The sequence below is a fragment of the Rhipicephalus sanguineus genome, chromosome 4 (assembly GCF_013339695.2).
Source record: "Rhipicephalus sanguineus isolate Rsan-2018 chromosome 4, BIME_Rsan_1.4, whole genome shotgun sequence".
NCBI classification, from domain to species: domain Eukaryota; kingdom Metazoa; phylum Arthropoda; class Arachnida; order Ixodida; family Ixodidae; genus Rhipicephalus; species Rhipicephalus sanguineus.
Genome location: NC_051179.1, coordinates 70,364,008 through 70,391,129, shown reverse-complemented (window position 1 = coordinate 70,391,129; position 27,122 = coordinate 70,364,008). Strand labels below are relative to the sequence as shown.

General features: G+C 42.5%; 1 protein-coding gene across 9 annotated transcripts in view; it reads left to right on the top strand.

Moving 5' to 3' along the window:
• The window catches only part of LOC119390208 (paxillin), an 86,455-nt gene that overhangs the window by 44,994 nt on the left and 14,339 nt on the right, over positions 1 to 27,122 (top strand). For 4 of the 9 annotated variants that reach the window (XM_037657774.2, XM_037657772.2, XM_049414694.1 and 1 more), the window contains exons 2-5: positions 2,889 to 3,055; positions 4,948 to 5,185; positions 12,845 to 13,022; positions 25,952 to 26,066. In XM_037657774.2, the coding sequence (XP_037513702.1) occupies positions 2,889 to 3,055; positions 4,948 to 5,185; positions 12,845 to 13,022; positions 25,952 to 26,066 (698 nt within the window). Of the gene's footprint in view, positions 1 to 1,999; positions 2,148 to 2,888; positions 3,056 to 4,947; positions 5,186 to 12,844; positions 13,023 to 25,951; positions 26,067 to 27,122 lie in introns of those variants that run through there. The other 5 variants (XM_049414695.1, XM_049414696.1, XM_049414698.1 and 2 more) reach the window with 2 other exon arrangements.

Here is a 27,122-nt window from a genome sequence, read left to right as displayed (position 1 = left end):
TTCGAATAGGGGGCATAGTTAAGTAATACTACGTTTGCCGATCTTGAAGTAAACCCCATTAAAGCCCTCATTTTTATCGCGTGATGCGTTTGCGCTTAATCTTCGCGAGCCGAACTTTTCGAATATGCCTCGTCTTGTGTGTACTATTTGGAAGCTTCGTCACGATTTCCAAACATCAGAAATCGAGGGCTTAATCTTTTTTTATATTCGTTTTTGCTTATAGTACATAGCTGTTGTGCTGTCTTACGCATCACACATGCCTTTTGATGACTCAAATTATTTGCCTGCATGTTTCTGTAATATTGTGCATATCGGATATCCGCCGGGAAGAACTAAGCCACCGCTTTGGGAACGATATTACATCTTCCACTTGGTTACTGACTTGGGCAAACTTCGTCCATAACATCATAGGCTGCACACACGAAGTATTTTGCTCGTGGTACATGAGCGACGTATTTTCACCATGGCTACTCGATGAAGCCCGACAGAACATTCAAATAAGCGCCATTCGCGCCTGTTAGCGGCGACTCCTTATAGATGGCGCCAGCCGTCCCATCGGCTGTATTTAGCGCTTCTCTGTTTTTGGAGAGGTCCTGTGTCTGGCATGGGTGGTTCCCCTTCTTGACTTTGCGTGTTGTATAACTTTGAAGGGGCCGCAGAAACTTCGACTTTGGCCGCGGGCGTGCGATCGGGAGCCGGTATTCTCGCGAAATAGGAGTTTGAGGTAAGTTTCGCTCGTTTTTAGGACGACTTTCACCAACGCGCTCGCGCGCTACTTCGATATACTTGGAACAAAATCGGATGGGCGCGCTAGACTGGAAACCGCCGCTGGTGTGCCTCCCGTACCATGTTTTCTCATTTTGGGCGAGAAAACTTATTTTCGCTGAGGCCGACACTGGATACGCTTCCTGTGAACCGATTTTTAAGCTGTTTATTTACGGCATCGTGCGCCGTATACGCACAGGAGGCGCCGAATTTGGGTCATAGCTGGATGTTGTGACAGCTGTGCGCGCATCATTCACTTACTCGGTAAATATTATGTGGCTGCTTCGAGATTTAAACGCGACGACGTCTGGTGACTTGGCGATCGTCTTTCGTGTGCGGCTACCCTGAACGGATAGGGAAAATGGCTCAGAAAACCAGCCCGTTTGTTGGTAGAGATCTGAGATAGTTCGTACGTATTCATCCTAAAAGACTGGGCGTGCAAACACGAACACAAGAGAGTCAACACACCGCGATCGCCGGCGTTTGTGGCGTCTTGACTTCTCTCTTGTGTCCGTGTTCGCACGCCCGGTCTTTTAACAGGAATACCTACCAACTACATCAGCAGCTGTGTTATTCTAAGCTTTATTTCTAGTGCTCCATTTTCCATGTTCTCCAACGTATCTGAACAATCCTGCTTTTTGGCTTCTTTAACTGCAATTTACGGCGTTTGTGGTGTCTTGACTGCTCTCTTGTGTTCGTGTTTGCACGTACAGTCTCTTAAGATGAACCCGTCACTGCGCAGTTTAATGGGTCCACGCCTAGCTTTATTCGGTCGTATATCCCGTTATGTCTTGCACAATGGTGGCACTTGCGGGTGGCTTGCAAAGTTTAGTCTGCCGCGTTTCTCAAGGAAAGAAGTTTTACAGCGCGTTGAACGAGGATTTCTGCGCGTGTTTATATATATACACACGACTGCAGCGTGAGATGTTTAGTTCTGGCGTTGGTTTCGGTTACGAAAAACGGAGACTTCGGCGCGTGGGTCGTCGTTTTGCGAAAAGGCGTGTTCCTTCGACGACCGCCTCGGAACGGAAAGGAACGCGCCGTCTTCTCGGAGAAAGAATGAGTGTTGTGCACGCGCTGTTTATGTTCCCGCCGCGCGTACTGTCGTGTGTGAGTCACCGCACGGAGTTTCGATCCCTTCTTGGCTCCCTCGCCTTTCTTTCCCCGAATAAATATGTGGCAAGAAGCGAGGAAAAAACAAAAACAAAAAAGAAGAATAGGAGACCTATGTTTCAGTGTGGTACGCGCGCCCGCGCAGAGTAGATATCGCGAAAGCTTTTCTTTGAGCCGCCGGACTGCGGCATGATTTGTGTGATTACATAAGACGTAACTTATTATGATATATTTGTGTCAGGTGCGGGCCGCGCGCCCTCTACGCGAAGGTAAGGAGATGGCCCTTGGACTCTTGCAGATATATATAATATAAAAAAAAACTCTATATCCAGCGCTTAATGTAGCGTTGATTCTGCTCCAATCCTGCGCTAATGTAGGTCTTGGTGTAGTTCTAAATCCTGCGCTTAATGCGGCTCCACCACCTTGAAACCTGAGGAAGTGCGTAGCACGGGCAACCCAACGATTCCCTTGGCAAGCGCGCGCTTGCCGAGGCGGTGGCGCCCTCTCTTGTGCGGCGCGGTCATCAGCCGGATGTTTCAGAAGCGTTTTTCGCTATTTTAGGTAAATTATTGCGATTAATTCAAGGTTATTTCTGTAGCTTATTTCATTTTAGACCTTGTTTGTTTATTTTGATTCCGGCCGCGGCGGTTGCATTTCGATGGAGGCGAAATGCTAGAGACCCGTGTACTGTGCGATTTCAATGCATGTCAAAGAACACCAGATGATCCGGAGCCCTCCACTACGGCGTCCCTCATAATCATATCTTGGTTTTGGGATGTAAAACCCTAATCATTATTATATTTATTGTTAGTTTATTTTGCACTGCTTTTTCGCATCGTTAGCCTTGTTTCATGCCGGTATTGACCATTGCGTGACCATGTGACATGATACTGTGGATGGTTGACAAGCTGGGCCCCTAAAGTGCTATGCACTTATGATAATAACCACGTGCTTCGCGATGATACGATCAATAAGTCATGTCTCGTTTTCTTTCTTTTTTCCTGAAACAGACGCCCTGCTCGCCGATCTGCAGCAGACGACGGCGAGTCTCAGCAACGGCTCGTCGCCTATGTACTCGAGCATCAACAGGCCAGGAGCCTTCGGAAAAGACCACAATATGAGCCACACCGTCACCACCGAGCGCTACGATTACAAACCCTCCTCGGACAAGACGTCGGTGAGTTCCCCGTGCCTTCCTCAACTTGTTGCAAAGCTTTGCCTTTAATTTCTTGAATGCCTAGCTTTATTCTTCAGCACTTGGCGTAGCTCATACCTGCTACATGTGAGCGGCATATGTATTGAGCAAAAGAGCCTGCACAGCTGCACAGCTGCTTGTATTGTTCAAGATGTTTTTTTTTTGCATATTTTCTGCTGATTCGTAGTTCGAACGGTCAAAATATGGCACTACAAATGACGTTATTCAATCAGATTATGAAGGATTGAAGATTACAGTGCCAGTTTATTTTTAAACCAGAATTAGTATCTATTGAATTAGTATATATTGACTTCTAGTGTTGTTATACTTGCATACACATTTTACATCATTGACTTATTATCTTATTAAATTAACAAATTGTGGATTATCTCTATCTCGACCGCAGCAACAGCTCGGGTTTGAGGACTTGCTGAACTTAAATACAAAGCCTCCCATTACCACAAATTTCATGGAGCACAAATTAGATTCCGGCACAAAGGACCAACTATTAAACCCTGTAAATTATTAACCGTCCATGAACCAGGATCCTAACAACTCTCTCCATAAAGCAGAATGGCGGGCAATTCACCATACAGCGAAGTCCTGGGTTGTTCTGAAAGTACGAACGTCATCAGAATAGTTCTTCTGGATAGTAAACAGAATGCATGGTAAATTTATGCTTCCATTACTGTAACTGAAGCACCAGGGAAAGTCATATTCTTAGAGAAATATGAGGTGGATTCCAGAAAAATGCAGGTACCTTGAGGTCACAACTCCAAAGAAACTTAGGGCTGCCCACATAAAATGACGAGCAGTAATTTAATTTCATCTTTTGGGGGGATTCTAAGTAAAGATGCATGTATTTATACATAAATTGATTTTGTTAAACGTGTAGTACAACTGTTCAAGCTTAGAGAGAAATATTTGCGTCTGAAAATATTTGCTTGGTAACTGCTCCAGAGGTTGTTATGCTGCTCCAAAGTGAGGTTTTAGCTACGCCCAAGTGGCTTTGGTCTATCACATCACTGGCCATGAGGGACACCTAGCCATTAGGGACAAAGGTGATGAAAGACAGCAGTTCTGCTCTAAAGCTTTCTAACCAGCTTGCCATTGCATTCATGAATTTTGGATATGATCACTTCGATTTAGTTCATTTGTTCATCAATACATGACTATATAGAAGAACCAGCAACTCAGCCTTGCAATTCAACACCTAGCACACAACACAAGTCAAGGACCGAGTGACAACTGAATGAAGACAGGCGCTAACTTCCAACAGATTTAAATTTGTTGGAAGTTAGTGCCTGTCTTCGTTCTATTGTCTTTCGGTCCTTGTCTTGTGTCATGCACTAGATGCTGAAATGGAGTATCAACATGCTCAAACTTATGTGATTTCAGCCTTGCAATTTCCATAAACATTCCTACACCATAATGACTTAATAGTTCAAGGAAATACTTCAATATTTATGACTTAACAATAGCATGTTGGTGAATGTAAAGAAAAAGCTATGTAAGTGTGGCCTTTATTAAGTTTAATTTTGATAAACTTGATCTACCAAATTAGTTACGTATTGCATTTAATGGCGCAAGGGCCAGGTGAGGCCAAGGAGTGCATTGCAAGTGATACATGTAATATGGCTGTGGAAAGAGCTGTAAATTGTGTAAATTGTGTAAGTAATAAAATTATGGCAAGGAATGTTATTTGTGCATTGCCTAGAAAGATCAAATTAATCATAATGGAGTTTAGAAAGAATGGCCAGTCTAAATGAATCTAAGTGTTTCTGTTTAGTGTTTCTGTTCGTCATGTTTCTATTTACTTTGAGCACACGGGGAACCGTGTAACAGTGTCTCAAAAGTCGCGTTTTCCCTTGCAGCCCATCTACCAGAACCAGTACATCGTGCGGGAAGTCACAACGACAACTACGAATCGGACTTCTTCACCAACATCACCGCGCAGCCGTCGTCTCTTGGATGGGGCTGCCAGTCCACCAACTCCGAGGCGCTCGCCCATTTCCAATAACCTGTCGGAGCTGGACAACCTCCTGGAAGACCTGAATACGGCCAAGTTCCCACCCCCAATCACACCTTCACCTCCACTTTCTAGGAGCAGAGGTGAGTCTAGGCAGTGCTATTTGTGATGCCTGGCCATGTTTGACGCAGTGTATTATAAAAACGCAAAGATTAAAATACAGAGAGGTTAGCATTTCAGCCAGTGTAAGTGAAACACCCACCATGACAGCTTAGCAGCTAATGCTAGAGTATGTGGGCTCGATTCCTGCAGATTTGCTCATTCAATCAATCAACCAATCAATCAGTCAATTTTTTATAGCCAATTCGTAGTAAAGTGTACAAGATAAGGATATACTGAAGGAGGTCCCATAGTATAAACTGAATTTGGACCTTCTGTACACTATAAATATAAATGTTTTATTGGCAACAGCAGCAGCAAACTTAGTACGATTAAAAAATTATAAATAATGCGGTACAGATATAAGCAAATGATGATGACAACAAACAACAGTGTATCAGCAGTTATTGAAACTAGGTAAAAATAATATTAAAAAGAAAAAATAAGCAGCAGCTTTAAGAGTGAATGACAGGTCGAGGAAAAAAAGAACAGTTATACAGAAGAGTGAATGCTACATAGCCAAAATTTCTTCAGTTGATGACGAAATCTATGGGTTTCCTGGATTTTTATGACAAATGGTAATGTATTCCATAATGATATGGCTGCAAAGATTGAATTCTGCATTTGAATTCTGCACTGCTGAGCTAGAGGATGTGTGTTTGATTTCGAGTCTTGGCAGCTTCATTTCTACAAGGGAAAACTGAAAAACACCTGCGTACTTGCATTTTGGTGTACATTAATGAACCGCATGTGGTTGTAATCAGGCCAGAGTCCCTCACTGCGACGTGGCTGATAATCATATCACAGTTTTGGCACAGCCCATGATCTTTTTTTTTTTTGAGGTGAGTTATGAAAGGCTTGCTGAAATGCAATGTTTAGAAAATATATTTTAAGGCACTTTATACTGAATTTTTTCCTTGTTTGCATTGTCCGCTTACCGGGGCATAGCAGTAACAGTACAATTGAATTTCAGTATTGTGAACACAGCCATAACAAATTATTAGGCATAATGAAGTAAATTAAGTCTTCTTGCCTATATTACTACGTTATGAATACATGCTATAGTAGCAAATATTGGATAAAGGCGACGAAGATGTTTTTGCATTGGGTGAAACTGGGTTCAACTGTGATATTTCTCCTATCACTGAAAAATGGTATTGTGAACGGCATTGGCCTATATAGAAAACCTTTGCTCAAATTTCATGTGATAAAAAGATAAGTAAACTGTTTACATTGTTGCCAATTTTGTGACTACTATTGAATGACAGATCTTAATGGCACATTCTTGCGCTTTTTCTGCCCCTTTGAGTTTCTAAATATTACACAACTAAAGATTATAATAGGTCATCACACAATTTCTGGTCCTGCAATATATATATGATTTCAGAATTAAATTCTAGATGCAGCCATCGTCATCATTTTCATCCTATTTTATGTTCACTGCAGGATGAAGGTTTCTGCCAATGTTCTCGAAATTTGCCCTATCTTGTGCAAGCTGATTCCATTTTCTGCTTGTGAACTTCTTGATTTCTTCACACTCCATCCAACCCTTTGCAGCTTTGCAGCCTTCGGCTGCATTTCCCATCTCTGTTACCCTAACTGATCATTGGTTATATGTCCTTGGCATTTTGTAACCTGCCCAAGTCCACGTTTTCTTCTTAATGTCAGTTAGGATGTTGGCTTTCCCTCTTTGTTCTGTAATGCACTCTAATCTCTTCCCACATTTTGTATTTACTTCATTATATTCACTAATTCACTACAACAGTGTTCATTATGATATGAAGGTTTGACAGACTAATGTGGCTGCACACAGGGTTGAAATCATGGGAAGTTATTAGTTTCGTCTAATCATGGCTGTGTGTGGCAGGGTTAGCACCTTCCTTAGCTTTCTTTTTCACTGTATACAAAAGCTAACAGTATTTTTTTTTACAGTACTCCTTATGTCAGTTGCTTCCTGGGAACTTTTGTCGGGACATTGTTAAGAACACTGCAACCCGATTTGCGTGGTTATTGATTGGGGAACATTTTGCTGGTTCTACCTCAAAGCTGTTATCACACTTTGTTCAGTAGCGAAAGTGTCTACACGAAAACATAATCAGTGCCTGTAGCACGTCATCTTTGAAATGCCATAGTTTGAAAAAAAAAAAAGAAAAAGAGAAAAAGCCCGTAGGAGCACTTTCCTACAAAAAAAAACAACAACAACAAGAAACAAGGAAATAGATTGCAGAACATTTCACAGGAAATTACAACTGAAGAGGAAACATGAAACTTTTAGTCAGTAAATATCACTAAAGAAAAAAGCTGAAAATCCAGCTGTTTCAATATGCAGACCAATAACCTCTTGTTAACGCAGAGAAAGTCTGAGAAAGTGCTGCACTAGTTTAAGAAGTTCAGTTTTACAAATAAATAATAAAGTATATACACAAGCACGAAGTTGTGCAGCATTGAGGTCCTACATTGCCTAGTAGTATTACATAGCAACAGAAAAAGGCATGGGAAAGACGTTCCCCACCACACAAGTTGATCAACCCAAATTAATAAAAGATGCTAAGTGCGTTGGTCCACCCTATAAAAATTGCTAAGGAATCGCATATCCCCATGCCTTGATTTTGTGAAAATTTGTGTTGCTACACGGTGGTAAGCCAAGGAATAGAACACCGAAGGAGCATGTAGGGCTGTTGTCAACTTGTGTTACTGTACAGAGCAACAAAGAAGCACGAACAAGACACGGACTGAAAAAAGTTGTATACACACATACAATAGTTTTACATCCACCAGTTATACTACATCAGTGGTCCAACTGTGCCATTAGACTAACAATTTTCTGCTTGTAGCTTCTGCTTAATGTGCCAAAGTTCATTGTTCCCTGCCCTGCTTACACAGCAGTGGGGCATTTGGGGCCTAAATATTTTAACCTGGCCCCAAACACCTCAACAGCTTTTCCAGGTTGCCGTGGAATCCCTCTTTCTACCAATGTGCTCTTTTCATTAAAGCATGGAGACCCATTTGGATCAGCCTAACCCAACCACAAGTGCTGCTTTGTCTGCATTTTCAGCAGGTTGTCTGTAGTATATGGATGTCATTGCCTTTTTATGAAGAACCGTTGCTGATATACAGACAATCTTTTTACCTTCTTTATTTTCAAGCCCACTGTGCACATTGTAATATAGCGCAGGCTGGATGTGGCTAACCGTTCTAGGCACCCCGCACTGTAAACAGTGTCTTCACGCAAACAAAGTGTTAGAAGTGCAAAGCTTTATCTAGTTTTTTGCAAAAGAAAAGGGTTGTCTGTCAAGTCACTCAAGTGCACCTTGGAATGTTCATCGATATGCCGCGTGTAACACTAAGTATGCCGCGTGTAACGCTAATGCCCATATAGCCCTTTTGCTGCACAAAGCAGCTGTGCCGCTCTTATGCATAAAAGCGCTCGTCCTGCATTTTTATTATGAAATCAACGTTGTGCTGTAACAAATCAGTGTGCATAGAAGCTGAGCCATGCAGACACCAACACACCATGAGCCACAAATAACACGTGACAGCCCTCGCATGTCCATTATAGAGGATGCTTTAGACAGCCAATATCGTCACCAATCGCTCACAAGAGGTAGACAAGTGGCTCTTAGCATGCAAAACTTCCCTATTGATTCATGCTTACATGTTACAAATTATGCTTGCAAGCATGAATTAAAAGCACTCGGGTGGCCAGTGGATCTCTGCAAATCGCACGACAATGAGTCTTGAGCACTTCTGCAGTGTCGGTCTCTCACTGGTCACAGACAACCAAAGTGTAGATGCGGTATGCAATGGTAACGCTAAACTCAAAATTTAATGGGAATTTTCTCCTCTAGATCAGTAAATTTTGTAATTTAAATGAGGGTAAATGCTGTCACATTAGTCTGAGCACTCAAGGAACCCTAGAAAGCCCTTCACAGAACCAGGATTGAGAGCCCCTTTCCTAACTCCCATCTTCTTCATGAACCACCATCTCAGTATCTTTCAGACATGCTTTGCATCAATATAAAATATGCATTGTGATGAAGCCGTCCAGTACCATCTACATGGTTTTCATACATTGTCCAGACAGTGTTAATTATTCGAGCCCCGTAAACCTGCTGCCAAACAGAAATCACAAACAGAAATTTCTTGTTCACAACGAATTTCTTTCTTCATTATTTTTTAGATTAATGGTTAGGCTGCAGGTTTTCTGGTTTGTTGATTTTTCTGTTTCGAATGACAGTTGCATGTGTCTGCCATGACTGCACTTGTTACTAATGCTTCACTGTACACGCATGTGGTATACTGCAGTGGAGCCAATATATGGCATTATTTTATGTGAAGAAGAGCCTGATTGATGGCTGCTCTCTGACTGTTAGCCTTGGCTCCTTGTTTACATTGGAGTAGAATTTCCTCTTCATACAATAATATAAATCTGCACTAAATAGCAGCATGCTTACCATTGTACTGCTCCAAGTGATCCCAAACACTATTTTCGCTGCTCCAAAACACGTTTTTTTTTCCTGCTCCAAAAATTGCTGCAAATCACAAACTGGCTGGAGCACCACTGTACATATGAAAATATGGTTACTTATAAATTCTTTTTCTTAATTTAGTTCAGGAGTGCACCAGTAGTGTTTTCACAGCACTGTTCTGTACAGCACCACCATTAACACATTGACGCCACGGTTCACAATACAACAAATCTGCACGCATCCCCTTCTGACCCTATCTCATGTTACACCATTCTAAATTCAAGATGATCTACCAACAGGCCCTAGTGGTGATGTTACATACTTTACAGATTTCAGCGTGTCATTTTGAAACCTGCATGAACTGATAAAAATGTGCATTTTCAGCATATGATCATTGTTATTTGACAATGCTGCCAATTTCATGATCCAAGTAACAAATCTTAAAATGTGTGGGTGCCAGCCAGGAACTTCATTTGGGATTGAATTGGCGAGAGTCGAATCAACAAAGTCTTCTCGATAAACATGTCATCTCGGACCCTCGTAGCTGCGTGTTATTCTTCAAATCTGTCGGCAAGGGCTGCGAGGAGGGTCTGAAGTGCAACGCCTTTACTTATGACACTAGTGCTCTCTAGCCTCCCGATCTTACCAGTCATCTGGTGTCACTAATGTGGCAGTGCTATTTGTTCCACTTGTCCCTTCCAGTGTCATTCCTCACCTTTCTGTAGTGCGCGTCGTGCGGATGTGTAGCTAAAAATAATTTTGGCAGCAGCGTGTGTTGTCTTTCTTTTCGTGCAGAAGTGCGCTCTTAATAACGTCTAGCTTCTGACCAGTTGAAACGCCGAGTGCCTTGGCACCAGCCGCTGCACGGTCAGGGACGTGTGATGAAGTGTTGGGCAACGGTTGACATCGTCCTCTCTGCGGTGCCTCGTGCGTCGCGAAACCTCTGCAAATGTCTGCGCAATTCTTAGTTTTCACAAACAGGCTAAAAGTGAGGTTGATAACAGTGATGTAGATATTTGCTGATGATGATGCTAGCAGATAAATAAGTACTGATACATATTGTTATGGCGAGAAAAGGTGTCGCACAATATTTTACGACATATGTACAGCACTCGAAGGCAGGCATACAAGATAGAGCCCATTCTGCAAGAGAGATCACTAAGCATTGTCTTCTTCCGTACTGTGTTCACTTCTGGCACCTCATAGGAGTATCCTTGAAGTTGCAAAACTCTACCAAACAACTCTCGTACGTAAGAGGATGGCACTTAGCAAGTTGGAAAACCCTCATAACATGTATGAGTTTGATCGTAGAATTGGTCTTGAAATGTGGAACTCGGTGCCACTGAGGTTATTGTCTGATGTCGTTGCTCATAAATACTAGAGCTCTTGATGCACTTTCGGTTGCACTCACGTGTGCTGGCTGGGATGATTGCATCTCTTGAATAGTCCAGTGTTGGAAGGCACATCATTGGTATTCTAACCAAAACAGGTTCATAGCAGAAAGAGAGAGAGCATAAGCTTTTATTCTGCGCAAGCGCAGTGTGTACCTTAGGTGGGTGGTTTCCTTAGCCCAGGTAACTGCGGGCCATGACCGTCTCTCATCCCGTTCTATCAGGCTGCACTGATTCTTTGGGTCTTGGTCTGGTAGTTTAGTCTCCCACTGTTCGGTTATTTTTCGGGTGCCTATGGTGCCAGGTCTTTGTACGCATCCCCATACCATACTTGCTTAGGTTGTATGAGTGCTTAGTCGGTGAAATTTGGTGCAGTAGGATGCAGTGATGTAATTATTTCCTCGCAGTTTCATGAAGTTTACTGCCTCTTCTCTTGTTAGACTGGGGTGAGGGTTAGCCTGTAGTGTTGCAAAGGGTCTGTGTACTCTTTTTGGTTAGGTCACCTTGTCTTTGTAGAACAGGAGGAGGAATAAAAGTTTATTGCAAGAACCAGTGAGGTAATGTTCTTTCTTCACATAAGGTGGGCACCTTTCTCAGTCCAGAAAGCCGTTGGCTAAAGTTACACCTCATGTCTGGTCCACTAGACTTCGCTGATTTTCCAAGGTCTCTGCTGTCATTGTTTCCTCGCACGTTTCTTCAATGGCTTGTAGCGGTCGTGAAGCTTTGTCTTGATTGTTTTGCTCACAGTGTGGGCATTCCAGCACCAGTTGTTGATATTTTATAGTAATGATATACCATGATATTTTATAGTAGATTACTCGGGGTGCTCCAATATTTCTGAATAGTATCAGTTTTGGAGTTTAGAGGGTTTTGAGCTTTGTTCCGTAGGTTAAAAAAATTATAGAATGAAAGCTTTATGTTAATGTTCATTTACAGTAGCTGATTCAACAATACGGTGCTGCTTTGTGCAAGGTGAAATATATTCATTATGCAGTCTTTATACCTGTAACCTTTCCACTAGCCCTCTCAGGCTAATATAAGTCATCGACGTTACAGACTGTCCTTGTATCGTGAAGGATTGTACATCTTTAATATAATTTCTTCTAAAATATGATTGCGTTAGCTGTTTTGACAAGCATTATGTACAAAAGTGGTTCTGCTTTGTACACTGAACTGCCATGAATCTGCTTTTTCTCATTTGCACTTTGCACTCGTGCATTGGGCAGTTGTGCAAACATGAGCGATTTTCTACATAGATGATGTACCACAGACATATTAGCATATATTCTACATCATTTGAACTGTGCCACTTAAATTCAAAGTATTTGGGCTGCACAGAACATTATTGGAAGCATTTTTTTCTCAATGCAACTGTCAACATGTGAAGCAGTATGTCGGTGTGTCTACAATCGTAATCATATATAACTATTGCAAATTACCATGCATGAATTAGTGTAAAGTCTTGAAGCTAACAGCAAGTGAAGGCTTGTGCCAGGTAGAACAGCTTCCCGCCTTCCAAGCTACATAAGAAATGCCAGTGCCATTGCGCACAGCTCATGTGATAGCAATGAAATGAAAGCTCCATAGGATGGGATTTTCTCGTGGTGATGATTCGTGTTCGATGCATGTCAGTGAGGATTTCATGAAAAAAGCCTTTGGTTTGGATGAGTGAGCAGTCATTCACCAAGCCATTCCCTTGTTATGTAATCTTTCAGAAACAGTGCTAGGCACACCTTATTTAAACTTATCCTTTTTTTTCCTCCTCTCCTTTCTGCCTTTGCAGTTACCGAGGTTACCACCACTCGCGAGGTCTCGCACGTGCCGAATGGGAGGTCCCTCTCGCCGTCTTCACCAGTTCGGTATCGGCCGCCCTCTTCGCCACGTTCTTACGAGATGGAGCCTGCGATGGAGAACCTCCTCGATGACCTTCAGAGTGCCGTTCCACAGCCAAGTCGAGGAGTGTGAGTGGAAGGCATCATATCTGCTGCGATATCTGTTGTTCAAAAGAAAGATGACTAGTACATTCAGACACTAGGCACAAGTCCTAGATGACCCATCTCATCACTTAAAGGAGCCCTGCAATGTTTTTCCAAGTTATTATCGAATGCATAGGCGGAGAGTACGGGGGGGCTGGGGGGCTTGGGCCCCCCCCGGACTGCCTCATGGGGGGGCAGAGCCCCCCCTGGCGCCAGCCCAGGGTATATCTTTAAGAGCTTGGCTTAGGTCTCCGGGTCGTCCTGTCTGGCAGCTATTTCACAGGAGGCTGTTTATGCCCGCTTCTTTTTCATTTCAGCCATTTAAAGTTCGGCACATGGGCCAGTGACAAGTCAAACATTCAATGGAAAATGCCCCTCAAACGGAATTTTACGTGCAGAATATGTTGTGCTGATGAACAACTGAAGCGACGACTTAAGCTATGACAAATTAAAAAATTCACCGGCGATTACGATACTGCCTAATTCGCTGAGCGCAGCCTCGTGTTCGGGCAACGCCAGCTATGTTTGAAGTTTTGACTATCCGCAGTTGTAGCAATGTAACCTTCGTTACATATTGCCACAGAAATTGCCAGCGCTCGAGTGCTACCCACACTATATACTCTGTGCATTGCAGCTGTCGTGAACCAAGTGAAACGCCCGCAGCCCCGTTACGACAAGCGAAGCCAGCCGCAGTGCACGTCTCAGAATTACTTTCGGCCATCTTGAACTGAACTAACTGGCATATAATTAAAGCTTCCCGTGATAGCGTTAGCCTACTCTCTCCTGTGTGGCGCATATTTTAACAAAGTAAAGCCTAACCCCATGCATTGCGTGAATCTCTTTTACGCGACGCAGTCAACGAGTCAACGTAAAAGGTCGCCTGCGCGACCTTTTTCGCTTCCAAGAGTTACGGGGTGGATCGATGTCTTTGTGTAAATTGAAAAATAAATCTAGGGCCTTCCACTTACAGATCTTCATTATGATATCGCGGGCACCTAAGAGACTAAAGTTACTTTAAATTCTTTAATTTGGAAGTTGGACTCCTCTCTCTCTCTCTCTGTCTGTCTCTCTCTCTCTCTCTCTCTCTCTCTCTCTATATATATATATATATATATATATATATATATATATATATATATATATATATATATAGGGAGAGTGAGACAGGAATGTGGAAGAGCAAGTCGGGCCCCCGCCCCCTCCGGTAAAATGAAAACTCTCCGCCTATGATCGAATGGCTTCATTAAAGGAGTTTATCGCCTTGCAAATCAACTGCCGCAAAAATTTTTAGACTCTTTCAAGTACGAGTGGAGTTACAGGGATCTGTTGCATGCTTTAAGTGGTTACTTGCTCCTTTCACACCAGCGAGCGTACAAGGGGGCAAGAAGCTACATCCTTTCGTCAGCATGCATCATCACCTTGAGCACTTCCTTTACATTTTTTCTTTTTGAATGCGCAGCTTACTTTCAGTGTAATCGCGAGTGCGCAGGAGGGCGCACTGCAGCGTCTTGAGGCGGCCACGGTAACTGTGCAGCGCATGATTCTCAAATCAGCCGATGGCTGTGGGCTTTGCGTTGATGGTGCAGTGATTTCGGTTTATGTCATCCTTTGTCTAGAGAAGAGTGAGCGATTTCTGGCTGATTTTGAGAATTCGTTATTTCCAGGCTGTGTGCTGCACTATAATGTTTGGCTCACACGTTCTTTGAAGCCTCGACTACTGATCGGCAGCGTTTCCTAAGCATGCTGAAAAAGTGTTGCAGGGCCCCTTTGAAGGAGCACTGACACGAAAATTTTACATCTTGTTTTTTTCCGTTGCAACAAGTACTCAACGACCCACCTATCACAGCTGGAAACCTTGTCTACTCGACCGATAGTTTGCATGATTGTTAATTGTTTAGAGATGTTTGTATAGTGCCCAGTCGCAGCTTCAGTTTCAGAGAGTGCTGAGAGAGACAGGACGTGGTGGGGTTTGTTGGTAGACACAGAGCTGGCCATGTGAGCATACAAAACAATTATGCACTTGCCATGCACACTGTGCGTGGTATTACGTGAGCACTGCATTTACAACTGCAGGAGAGAGCGCACACAAGGAGCATGGTAGCCGGCACAAACTCATGACGTAGATGTTTGTTTGTTGTTTACACTTGAACGAAGTTGATTTCGATGTCGCAAGGTGATCCATATTGCATGCAGTTGCTTGGCACACACTTTAAGATTGACTTTAAATATGTTTTAGGTTGTATTTGGTGCTGATATTATGTAGGTGCTATGTGTGTGTTCACACAAATCAACCTCACAGGTTATCTCGCCTTCAAAATTTTGTGTCCGTACTTCTTTAATGTAAATAGCTTTATTGGGCTCTACTGCCCATTTTTGTGGTCAGTGCTTGGCAGCTGTAATTTCATCGCCAATTCAGAGGATTTGTGCTCTGGTCCAAGTATGTTGTGGGGTGCGTTATTTGCTGTTAGTATCAGATTTAAAAACATTTGGTGCGAGCTGATTCAAATAAGCATAGGAATTCTTGCTACAGCATCTGCACCAGTAAATAAATATTTTGTCAAACTTTACTGAATGTTCAGAACTATTCCAGAAGTTGTGAAGATAGGCAATGGGTGATAGTGTAAAGGTACAGAAGTAGGCTCTGTTGAAGACAGGTCTCTGCAACATCGTAGTGTGTGTAAGCGAGTAGCCATGCCTCTCAGCAGGTGTTGTCATCCGAGAGCGTCGGGGCGTCTGAAGATATTGATGCTGCAGTGAAGGGCTCTGGTTAGATTGCCCTCCTCTCCTCCTACCGCCCTCTCCCTTTGTAGTGGCTCCAGGAGAGAGCTGGGATACTGCTATTGGTGTACTGGTTAATGGCTCTCTTCTCTTAAAGGGGCCCTGCAACACATTTAAAAGTAATCTTCGAACGGCTTCAGTAAAAGAGTTTATTGCCTCACGGATCGACTGCTGCAAAAATTTTTAGAATTCGCCAAGTACGAGGAGAGTTACAGGGATTTGTAGCACACTGTAAGCGCTTTCTCTCTCGTCCCAATGAGCACGCTGGAAGCTAAGCAGGGAGGGATGGCACAAGGGAAAGAAGTTACATCATGCGCACGCCATGACTTTGAGCACTTTCGTGTCTTTTTTTTCTTCGAACGCGTGGCTTACTTTCAGTTGGATCGCGAGCGCACGGGCATGTCGCGCCATCCCACGGCGGCCACGGTAACTATGCAGCTCACGATGCTCAAATCAGCCAATGTCCAGGGACATAGGGTTTATGGCATCATTTGTGGAGAGAAGAGCGAGCGATCTCTAGCTGACTTGGAGACTTAATTGTAATTTCTAGGCCACGTGCTGCGCTATAATGTTTGGCTCACATGCTCTCAGGAGCCTCGTCTACCGATCGGCAGCGTTTTCTGACCATGCTCAAAAAGTGTTGTGGGGCCCCTTTACTGAACAACTTGTGGCTCAAACAGAACAAGGAAAAAAACAAGAGAAGATGGCATAGAGCACCTACAGAATTATGTGATGTCGCTGCACATTACATCCTTGCTGCAACGAATGTGTGATTTCATGTGCACACGAGAGTGCGCAACCACATTTACAGCCATGCCGCTCCGACAAAGGCCTCTTTACAATGGCTGTACAGCATGCATAAAGCTGAAATAAGCGCACATCCCGCACACTGTAATAATCGATGTAAGCGAAGCTATTTTGCCCATTCTGCTTTCATAGCTTGCCATCAAAACTTTGGGTGTTGCCGAAGGGTGGTATGAGACCAATTGCTATGTTCATCAAACCCGCTTGACACATATATGTAACTACGATGCACAGAGTGTGTAATATAATGCGCTTGGCTGCCCACATTTTCTTCCTTTCCCTTTTTTGAAGGAAATGGGGGGATAATTGAGGCACCTTACTCTGAGCCGATATGTATGCCCCTCATTGCCTTCGTTCAACAATGCCCTCACCAGCTTGTTGCCTTCGAGATCTGTGAGCGTATGGTCGGAAGCCATGGCTAGCAACTGCCACTCTTACATCGAATACATTGTTATGTCAAAGATATTGTTACATGGTAGTTCGTTACATCAGCACTTCAAAACATCGCAGCAGCTTCTTAAAGTGAATAAATTTTTCTGCTTGCTGATTATTTATGCTTGTTCCTCCATCTACTGTTATAATGAATATTCAATATAATGAATGCATTTTTCTCAGAGTTGTTAGTTATCTTAGGTTATGTGTTATAATGAATATTCAATATAATGAATGTATTTTTCTCAGAGTTGTTAGTTATCTTAGGTTATGTATTATAATGAATATTCAGTATATAGTGAATGCATTCTGCTTAAAGCTGTTAGTTATCTTATGTTATGTTTTTTTCTTGCGTGCTACGGGCAGCAGCGCAAAGTCACAGTGGCAGCGAAGTGCTGAAAATGGTTGTTGCATATGGTAACTGTCAACAGTCTGTTTATGAGATGCAAGTAGGAGTGCTAAAGCAGAACTTAGTCAGGGAAAAGAAGTACTTGCCTTACACAACATTTATTGCACATTGCATTTTGTACTCATCGCAAGGAGTCTGAAATATCCAAAAGAAAGCTAAAATGCCAGCTACTTCTTCTTGCAAAATGTTTCACATAACACAAATTCACACCACGTGTGGCCTCTGCATCATTCCTCGCACCCTCTCCCTGCTCCCTAGGCCTAACAGTTTGGTCGTATTAGGCCTAAGAACAAATTGCAAAGAGGCACACTGTTGCAGAAAGATTTCTTCTTTGTTTATTTCCATTAATCCTCAGCAACTAAAATGTGTCATTCTAGTATGCAAAGCATTTCTCAGTCACTTTTGCTGCCAGTTGGCTTCTCTCTGGTCAGTTGTTTAGAGGGGCAAAGTTATCACATGTTCTGACATTATTCCTATATTGTTGAAAAGCTGTTGCTTTTGAAAACATGGGCATGTACAGAACACAAAATATAAAAAATTCTTCATTTGGGGACATAACCGTGTGCTGCGCTGGCAGCTTTTTCTGTATATATTTCATATTTTTTTGAGGGTGTTCTTAGTTTTTTTGGCTGGCTAGTTGCGTCATTATTGCCCAAGTGTTGACGAGGCACAAGCAGCATTTTTGGCACATGCATAGGCAGAGGTCCAGTGCTCTGGCTTTTGCTAAGAATAGTGCGCATTGCGTGCACGTGGCAAAATCTTTCATTTTATTTATTATTTTTTAGAGGGTGGGGAAGGGGGTGGGAAGGGAAGAGTGAAGCGTGTGATGTTATTCTTTCTCACGTTAAAAATATTATCACTTTCTCACATGTTCCCAAGCTGCATTCTTGTTTCACAGAGGTTAGAACTGCTATTTTGATGGGCAATATGTAAAGTGGGACAGTAAGTCGCATAAAGACTCATATTTTTTTAATATTATGTATTAATTTTACGGTTAGATAGATCATCTACAGTCGCGCTCAATATGACTTGCAACATGGGAGCGCCTGGCCTCACAAGTTTAATGAACTTGCTTCATTTCTGTAACTTAATATTATTTTCTTATTTGGGAACATCCCCCAGTAAGAGAACAGCGTTTAGTTGTAGACATAAGGAGTAGTGGAAGGAATGCTAAGTCTTTAAACTCGTAAGGCCACACGCTCCCGTGTTGCAAGTCATATTGAGCGTGACTGTACTAGTAATAAAGCAAAAGGCCAAACTTCAATTTGTTATATTTCATGCCAGAACCTCATCATTGCATATTTTTGGTGCAGGAAAAATTCTCAAGCTTTGCAAGGCTGTATCTTCGGTTTATCCATAACGCAAGGTAATCCTTGTTTGCCGATAAACAATTTCCTAAACTCGAATAGGCACTGTTAAAATTCACACCATAGTGAGCTGGGGCGAGGTTTCTTGATGTTGTTTCTATGTGTCTTTCTTAATGGAATATTTCCTGGCTTTAACACTAAGCCAAAGAGGAAAAAGAGATTGTTTTGCAATAGCAAAACCATAAGTTACTGTCAGAAACTTTTACATGCTTCTTTACTGTCGGTCAAACAGAAGTGCAGTATTATACAGGGTGTTTCAGCTAAAAAGCACCAAGTAATAAAAAATTAAGCATACTTGCTACGCGTCTGCAATTAACGCAATATTGTTCTGCGCCATATAGAGCACGTCAGAATATTTTTTTCGATCCGCCAAGCTCGGCAATTAACAAAGATTGCTTAATGAACTTTTTAAATAATAACTCTAGAGAACAGTTTTCAATACAAAAGTTGTAGCGCTCGTTCAGAAACATCGAATTCTTCAATCTGTGTTAAGATAACTCCCCTGCTTAATTTTTTTCCGGCCTTTCTTTAAAACGCGCGAATTTTAAAAAATACCACGTGACTGCCGCCAAACGCGCGGCGCTTTCAGTGCCCTCAAATGTAAGTTGAACGAATTATCAAAGGCTGCTTCGTGCACGAAGATCGGTGTAACAGGTTATCGGTGACTGCGATGGACGTTAAGCGACAAAATGAGCATACCGTTTCAACAACAACAAATAAAAATTCTTGAACAAAAAAGCGGCAGCCACGGAGCAAATGCTACATGAGACCGTAGGCAGGCATTTTTTTCGCACCAATGAAGAAACACATAGGAAGGGGCGAGGGTGACAGCGTGGTGCAGGACCGAGATAAAAGATGCACTCACACGTGACGGCAGCTCTTTCGTAGATCTTTTTTTTTTTTTTTTTTGGATGGTACGCCTCTATCATCATTTAGCGTCCATCGCAGTCACCGGCAGCCTGCTCAATCGACCTTCGTGCGCGGAGCAGCCTTTGATAATTCGTTCAACTTACATTTGAGGGCACTAAAAGCGCCGCGCGTTAGGCGACAGTCACGTGCTATTTTTTTTAAATTCGCGCGCTTTAAAGAAAGGCCGGAAAAAAATTAAGCAGGGGAGTTATCTTAGCACAGATTAAAAAATTCGATGTTTCTGAACAAGCGCTACAACTTTTGTAGGGAAAACATTTCTCTAGAGTTACTATTTTAAAAATTCATTAAGCAATCTTTGTTAATTACCGAGCTTGGCGGATTGGAAAAAATATTCTGACGCGCTCTATATGGCTCAGAACAATACTGCACTAATTGGAGATGCGTAGCACCTATGTTTAATTTTTTAATACTTGGTGCTTTTTAGCTGAAACACCCTGTAATGTGCAGGCAATGTGCAGTGGCATTATTGGTCCCGATAAAATTGTGTTACACTCACAGAAAATTAAGTGGTGTCCCTCGACGGGGATAACAAATGAAACAGTATAGTACCTTGGTAAGCTTGCGTCTCTTAAACACTGCTCGTGCTGAAGTTATGACATTTTTTTAATGCCGGTAAGCATACGTTTTTATAATCTGTTGACTGCATAACGAGCTGTGGGTGGTGTTGGTAGCGACAAAATTTGCCATGAGTGCTTGCTCTGTCAAGCTCGGAATCATAGGTGTGCACAGAGGGCGGTGAAGGGCACCAAACCTGGTTGCCCTCTTTTCCTTCAACTCGAATTTAAAATTTCCGAAATTTCAAAGTATTCAAAACAAAGGAATAGACGCATGTAACCCACTTGATAAGGTTGTTTCACTGCAGTGTGGCGCCGCTATGCCGTGAAACTGCCCATTCAGGATAAATGTGTGCTGCTGCAAAGGCACACTTTAAGGTTAAGTGTACAGTAACGCTCAATATGACTTGCAACACGGGAGCGTGTGGCCTCATGAGTTCAAAGGTTGCACATGGCTTCAAGTTGGTTTCATTTCATCAACTAAATGAGATTTTCTTATTTGGAATCATCCCTGAGTGAGAACAGCATTTAGTTGTGGAAATAAGGGCTAGTGGAAGCCATGCACAGTCTTTGAACTTGTGAGGCCATGTGCTTCCGTGTTGCAAGTCATATTGAGCGCGACTGTACATATAACTTGCACCACAATTAACTTTTTTTAAAGATAAAAAGTGTGTTATACGGGCTTGTATGGGCTGATTTTGGCAAATTTTAGATAGCCGCATATTTTACCACTTGTAAGTTATAACTTGCACCTTGCTACTATTCAAATCCTGCTAGTATTTGAATTTACTTCTAAATTTTTCTATACTAATTACCATTTGCTCAAACTTCATTTCAGACAAAAAAAAGCTATATATTCGCTCAAGACTTATCACCTGGCAATGACACAGTAATGACTTGACGACAGTGGTACAATGGTGTAACGATCATCATGTGCAACAGTGAAGGCTGGCAGATAAATGAATGCGATGAACCCTGTCTCAAGCTTGTAACTACCACTAATGTAAACATTCACAGTTGGACAGATAGATCTGGTGTCACTTTGAGCCCCGTTTTCAACCCTGCTCTGTGTGAAGTATGAACTTGGTGTCACTTTTTGCTGCACCAAACCGTCCTTCACCAGTAGGCTTTTGCACTACGTGTTCCACCACACACCCTTAGTCCTGTTTTTTTTTTTCACCATGTTTCTTAAGACCTCGCAGAAAAACCAGAGAGGTGTTTCGACGAAAGCGACAATTTCTTTTTTTTAGGTGTCGCTGGTAAGGAGCATTGGTCTAGTTAAATATAGGAATACCTTTTCTCTTTCTTTCTTTCTTTCTATTTACTAGTCAGCCAACGTCTGTAAACCTCGTTTCAGTTGCTTGCCTCAGCCGCGTTTCCTCTGAAGGTTTGTTTCTCTAAACGCGCACTCGGCCACATTGATGGCTCCACTGTGGATCTGTTTGTTCTGTCACTTCTCTCACGTTGTCACGATGACGGCAAGCCGCTTTAACTCGCCACAGAAAGGAGTGGTTAAGGGGGGGAAGGGGGGCTCCACGTGCCAAGCCCGCCGCTTCGAAGTGGGTCTTGTCCCATGTTGCGCACGGCACTGGAGTGAGGTGGAGGTCAGACGCTTGTTGGTTGGCAGTTATGGAGCGAGGCCCGGCGCCCCGATCCCGAACTGGGTTTAGGGCACCCGGCAACGTCGGCGGAAGGCATCAAGTAAAAAGAGAAATTACCGGGAGGGAGCCGTTCGCGGGGGGAGGGAATGGAGGGGCGTATCTTTTTTTGGCACTACTTCCTCCTTCTCCTCTTCTTCTTTTTTCTTGCTTTTTTTTTTCTCCCACTTTGCACACGGCACATTCACCTCGGTTTGTTTTCTGTCGCGTTGTTTTGCCATGAAGGAAGGTGGGCGCCGGTTTACGCGTCTCTCGCAGCTGTTGTGGTGCCAACGGCGGGTGGCTGCGTAATGTGTTTTGCGTTGGCTACGCCACTCAAAGGCGGCTGTGAAAGTAGCTGTGTGGAGCCCCCCCCCCCCCCCATTTCTTTTTTTGTTTGCTGCTTTGTTTCTCTAGGCTTCGCTTGTAAAATCTCAAATAGCTTCCTGGATGCAGAGTTTGGGAATGATGATGTTTAGGCTGAGAAAACTACTTATAGAGGCTGGGGATGGCTTCTTTGAAGCCAGCCTGACAGGTTGCCAAATTTACTTTATTTTTTTACATAGAATCGGGGTAGCTTGCAACAAAAGGAAACGCTTTCCTCACATGCCTTTTGGTGACGAGGTGACCTCCGAGCAATGTAGCACTGTCAAAAGAGTGTTATCAGAAGAATTTACAAAAGCCAGTTTTCTTTATTAGGATAGGTTTTTTTTTTCTTTCATTATTATTTCCTTGATTTATTTTCTCAATGTTCGTAACTCACCGAATTCCTCGGGCAATAAAGCTGAAAGTGTTTTGTAAGGTGTTAACACACTTCACATGTTTTACTTTTAAAATAGCATTACTGAGTCTTGAATTTTTTTGTTTTGACTATAAAAACAAATTGCTGCATTAGTATTTTCCCCCCTTTTTTTGTTTCAAGATTTAGTAGTTTAACATACACAACTCACATCTTCAGACAATGCAGCTGAAAAATTATTGCTACCTGCTGATGTATTTTCCAGCTACAAGAACAACCTATTGCTTCATTTCATTTGTGTTTCAGATGTATGAACAAGCATGATAAGAAAAATTGGCATTGTCTTCGGTGTTGTGTACAGCATGTGACTTGCTACTTTTATCGAGCACTTGTTGTTGAATGAATGCCAACTGAAGGTCTTACGCTGCGCGGCGTTCCTATTTTCATCCAAGTTAGTTGGAGGCACTCAGTCTGACGGCCACACTTACGGGCACTGCAATCCAGGGCAGTAGCGCATTCTTCCAGCCATCACCCGTCAAAAAGTGACACGACTGACACTAGATGTCTCACTTTTATAGTGCCAAATAGATGTATTATCTTGGTGTTGTGCCAGTGAGGTTGTTATTTTTGGCAATTGCAAGTGGCACTGGAGAATCGGGTCATTTCCCGTGACATTCTCGTGGGGGAGCTTCGTTTGATTGAGAGTGAACGTGACAAATGTGTTATGTTATGCACAGATTGCAAATAAGTTTTTAACTGTATCTGGACCTAAGATGGGTGCAGAATCCTCAATGTAGTAATCACTAGTGAGTATTAAGAAGGTATTTCATAGACATTCATCTCACTGTATGACGTATTTTTGTGTGCATAAGGTGCACAAATAGCAGCACTCAGTGTTCGGATAATCATAGTGTAGGAAATTAGTGCAAGCACAGAGATAGAAAAAAAAGAACTTGTTTTATACCGTCCATCAACGTAGCTGTTTCCTGTGAAGTGTAGGGCAGCTTTACAGCACTGTGTTCCACACTGCCATGTTGCCATGGTAACAGGACTGTTCAGTTCCTTCTAACTGGTCCAATAATAATAATAACAACAATAATAATAATAATAATAATAATAGTAATAATCAGCCTATTTTTATGTTCACTGCAAGACAAAGGCCTTTCTCTGAGATCTCCAATTTATCCATATTTGAAAAATTCTTCCACTAAAATGTTTCCAAAACAAATGGTGCCTTACAACCTCCAGGACATAAGCAAATTTGGTAGTGTGCGTAACGAGAGGCCCTTTAATGTATTTCCACTTTAATGGCACTATAAGCACATGCTGAAGAGAACCCTACAATGTGGGTTTTGCTCGCAGAGCAACAGAACATGCCTTATATGAGGACTGGTTATGCCAGGAAAGACCTAGAAATAAAAGAAAAGATGCTGATGCCAACTTGAATTGTTTGTAACAGCTTCTTGCGGCAGCATAGATTTTGGCAGCATCAGGCCAACGTTGAATAGCTCTTTATTTGTTGTTCCAGAGATGAAATTGAAAGATAAACCTCAGCCAGGTACTTTTCGATGCTCTTTGTGCAAACAAAAGTAAATAAGCTATGACACCTTGACATCTGGGACATTTCCGCTTCATTTTATGACTCGGATGCAAAAAAAAAAGAGTTTGCTCTTCATTTTTTTCTCGAAATGAAACAATTATTCTTTATTTTCTGCCAGAGAGCAACAGAATGATCTGAAGGCATTAACTTAGCATTCTGATCTGTTTCTTTTGAGTGCCCGTTTCAGTGTTGTGGGCAGTTGAAAAGTGAAAGCTTCGGCCATTGGCTTGCTAGCAAGCAAGTACCATTGTTTGGAGGCAGTGTCAGTGGCTTGAGTAGACCAGACACATGTGTCCCTTACAAGCTAAGGTCATGCACTACTTTTCTGCTTTGATAACATGTTCTACATGAATGCTAAATATAACTCATGTTTTAACTCTTTCTGGCACGGTGGTCACCCCAGGTAGCCACCTTTTCTTCGTTGTTTTTCTCTTGAAGCACACCAGCCCCTCGCATCAAATTTTTATACGGCACGTTTCTAAAGCTTTCAACATAGTGACAGAGGTGATGCCACTTCGTTTGGGCTTCAATGTTACAGGTTACGTCTGTTTTCATCCGGCTGCCGTCGTCTTCAAGGCGCGCTACACGATGGACACGAGATATCGAGATATTTTCACAGAAATGATAGTATATCCCGTTCTTATTATGTTGATAGCTTAGGACAACACGTTGTATAAATAGCTAATACCAAGGAATCCAGAATTTAAGAGCTGTACTCAGTCAGCACAGAGCACTGTGTCGCTGAAGTTGGTGGTCACCTAGAGTGACCACCGTGCATGAAGTGTCTTAGAAGGCTGGTAATATATTATTTTTTTATTGGTGCTTAGAGGAGAAGTTTCGCAAAATACTTTAATGAGCCTTCAAGATTGAGATGGATGTGTGGTACTTATAATGTCCCCGTGCTCCTGCAGGGAAAAAAGCACTGTTTTGCAGCCTTCCACCGAAACGGACTGGTTAGACCCTTACTGCATGGTAGTCACCTGAGGTGACCACCTCATAACTTTTGAACTAAAGGTGCCAATTTTTTTTTTTGCTTGTGAGAAAATCATTTTCTCAAAAAGAATACACTGTTTTTAGCATGAAACTGTTTCCTGCCAGAAGTTTTCTGTGCATGAAAGAGTTAAAGGGGTACTGACATGAAAGGCCAAGCCCTCAGGAGCCTAGAAAATGTGCTGGCAAGTGTGAGTGCATCCCGTAAAAGTAATTGCAGTATGTTTTTAAACGCTCGTTTTGGTTCCTACTGTACCCACGCAAGATATCGTGACGTTTCCATGGCCGCTTCACTCGGTGGCTTTGTTGGTGACGCACAAGCTGCCATATTAAATGTTTTGGTACCTGACGTCATCACATCTAGCCATACTGGAGCTTGAAGTCACCAGAATTGACACTGTTGCCTGGCGTCATGGTAGTGTAGATGCCACTGGGTGCACCGTGCAAAAATCGACATTAATGTCAAAATAAATAAACCTACCAGCATTCACTGAGCTTCGCACTTGCTCAGGGCCGTCTATGTACACAGGAAGGAGATTTGTATAGCAGTGTAAATTCACCATCGAAAATTGGTGTCGGTACCCCTTTAATGGTCAAACTTCAATGATCTCTTTAGGAGCCAGCAATATAAGTGAACCAATAGCACATGTAGCCCTGTTATCATGCCATTGCAGTCCAAAGACGCCGCAGAGCCCCAAGCCACCACGCAGCTATGCCACCCCAACTCCTACTGCATCCTCTGCAACCAAGGAACTTGATGACTTGATGGCATCGCTTTCAGACTTCAACGTGAGTTGTTTTCATCTTTTACATGCACGCTGAGCTGAAGTCTGCTTGCGCATGTCAAATTGGCTACCTCCACATGCAGTGCTTCAACATGAGTTGTCATCTTTTATATGCACGCTGAGCTGAAGTCCACTTGCACATGTCAAATTGGCTACCTCCGAATGCAGTGCTTGCTCAAAATGTTCTTACTAGTTCGAACAGATTTCAACATCATTTGCAGGTCGGTTTTAATTAGTGTGATTCTTTGACTTCAACCTAATTACTTCATGCAAGAGGCTGAGATTGTTTGTGTGGCAAATCGCAGTCTCCTCTCAGATAATTGCTGAAGTTTTTATTAGCCGCCATTTTAGATCAGTTTTAAAGTAGTGTGCTGTGAAATATGTAGGTGTTAATTACGCTTATTATTTTCTCGCGAAGCCTATCTCTGACACTGCAAACCAGAACCAAATGGGGTGCACATGAACTGCAGACGAATTCAAGTTCCATTGTCTTAAAACTAGTGGTAGTCGTGAGATTCGATGGGAAATTGACATGAACGTGACATGAAATTGACATGAAATTGATATGGGAGCTTCAAGCACTTACTTTCATTCTGCCCTTGCAACACTACCGCTGATCAGATAAAATGTTAATTATCAAAACTACATTAATTACTTAACACATTATAGGAGTTTGTAGTGAGTAATGTCCACATCCTCAGTAAATCACTTCGAACTGTGAGAATTTACTAGTACTAGCATCTCTTGCCAGTAATTTTTAGAAAATTTGTTAGAGGGAGAAGGAGAAAAAAAGAAATAAGTGGTGTGCTCTTCTGCTGCACATGAAACGTGCTGATGCTTAGCTTTTATCCACATAGTCAGCAGGACAAAAGGTGACAGTGCTTTCTTGTTGGCTGTTTCGTTTCCTGCCATGGCAAGTCATGTTTGAAGCATAAGCTTTAAACATGACATATTCTTGCTGCAAACATGACATCTTCTACAAGATAAATGAATCTTTGAAATATTGAAATACTGGAGCTTCTTTGTGTCAAGGAAAGGCACTCATCTTGGTATGCGAAGG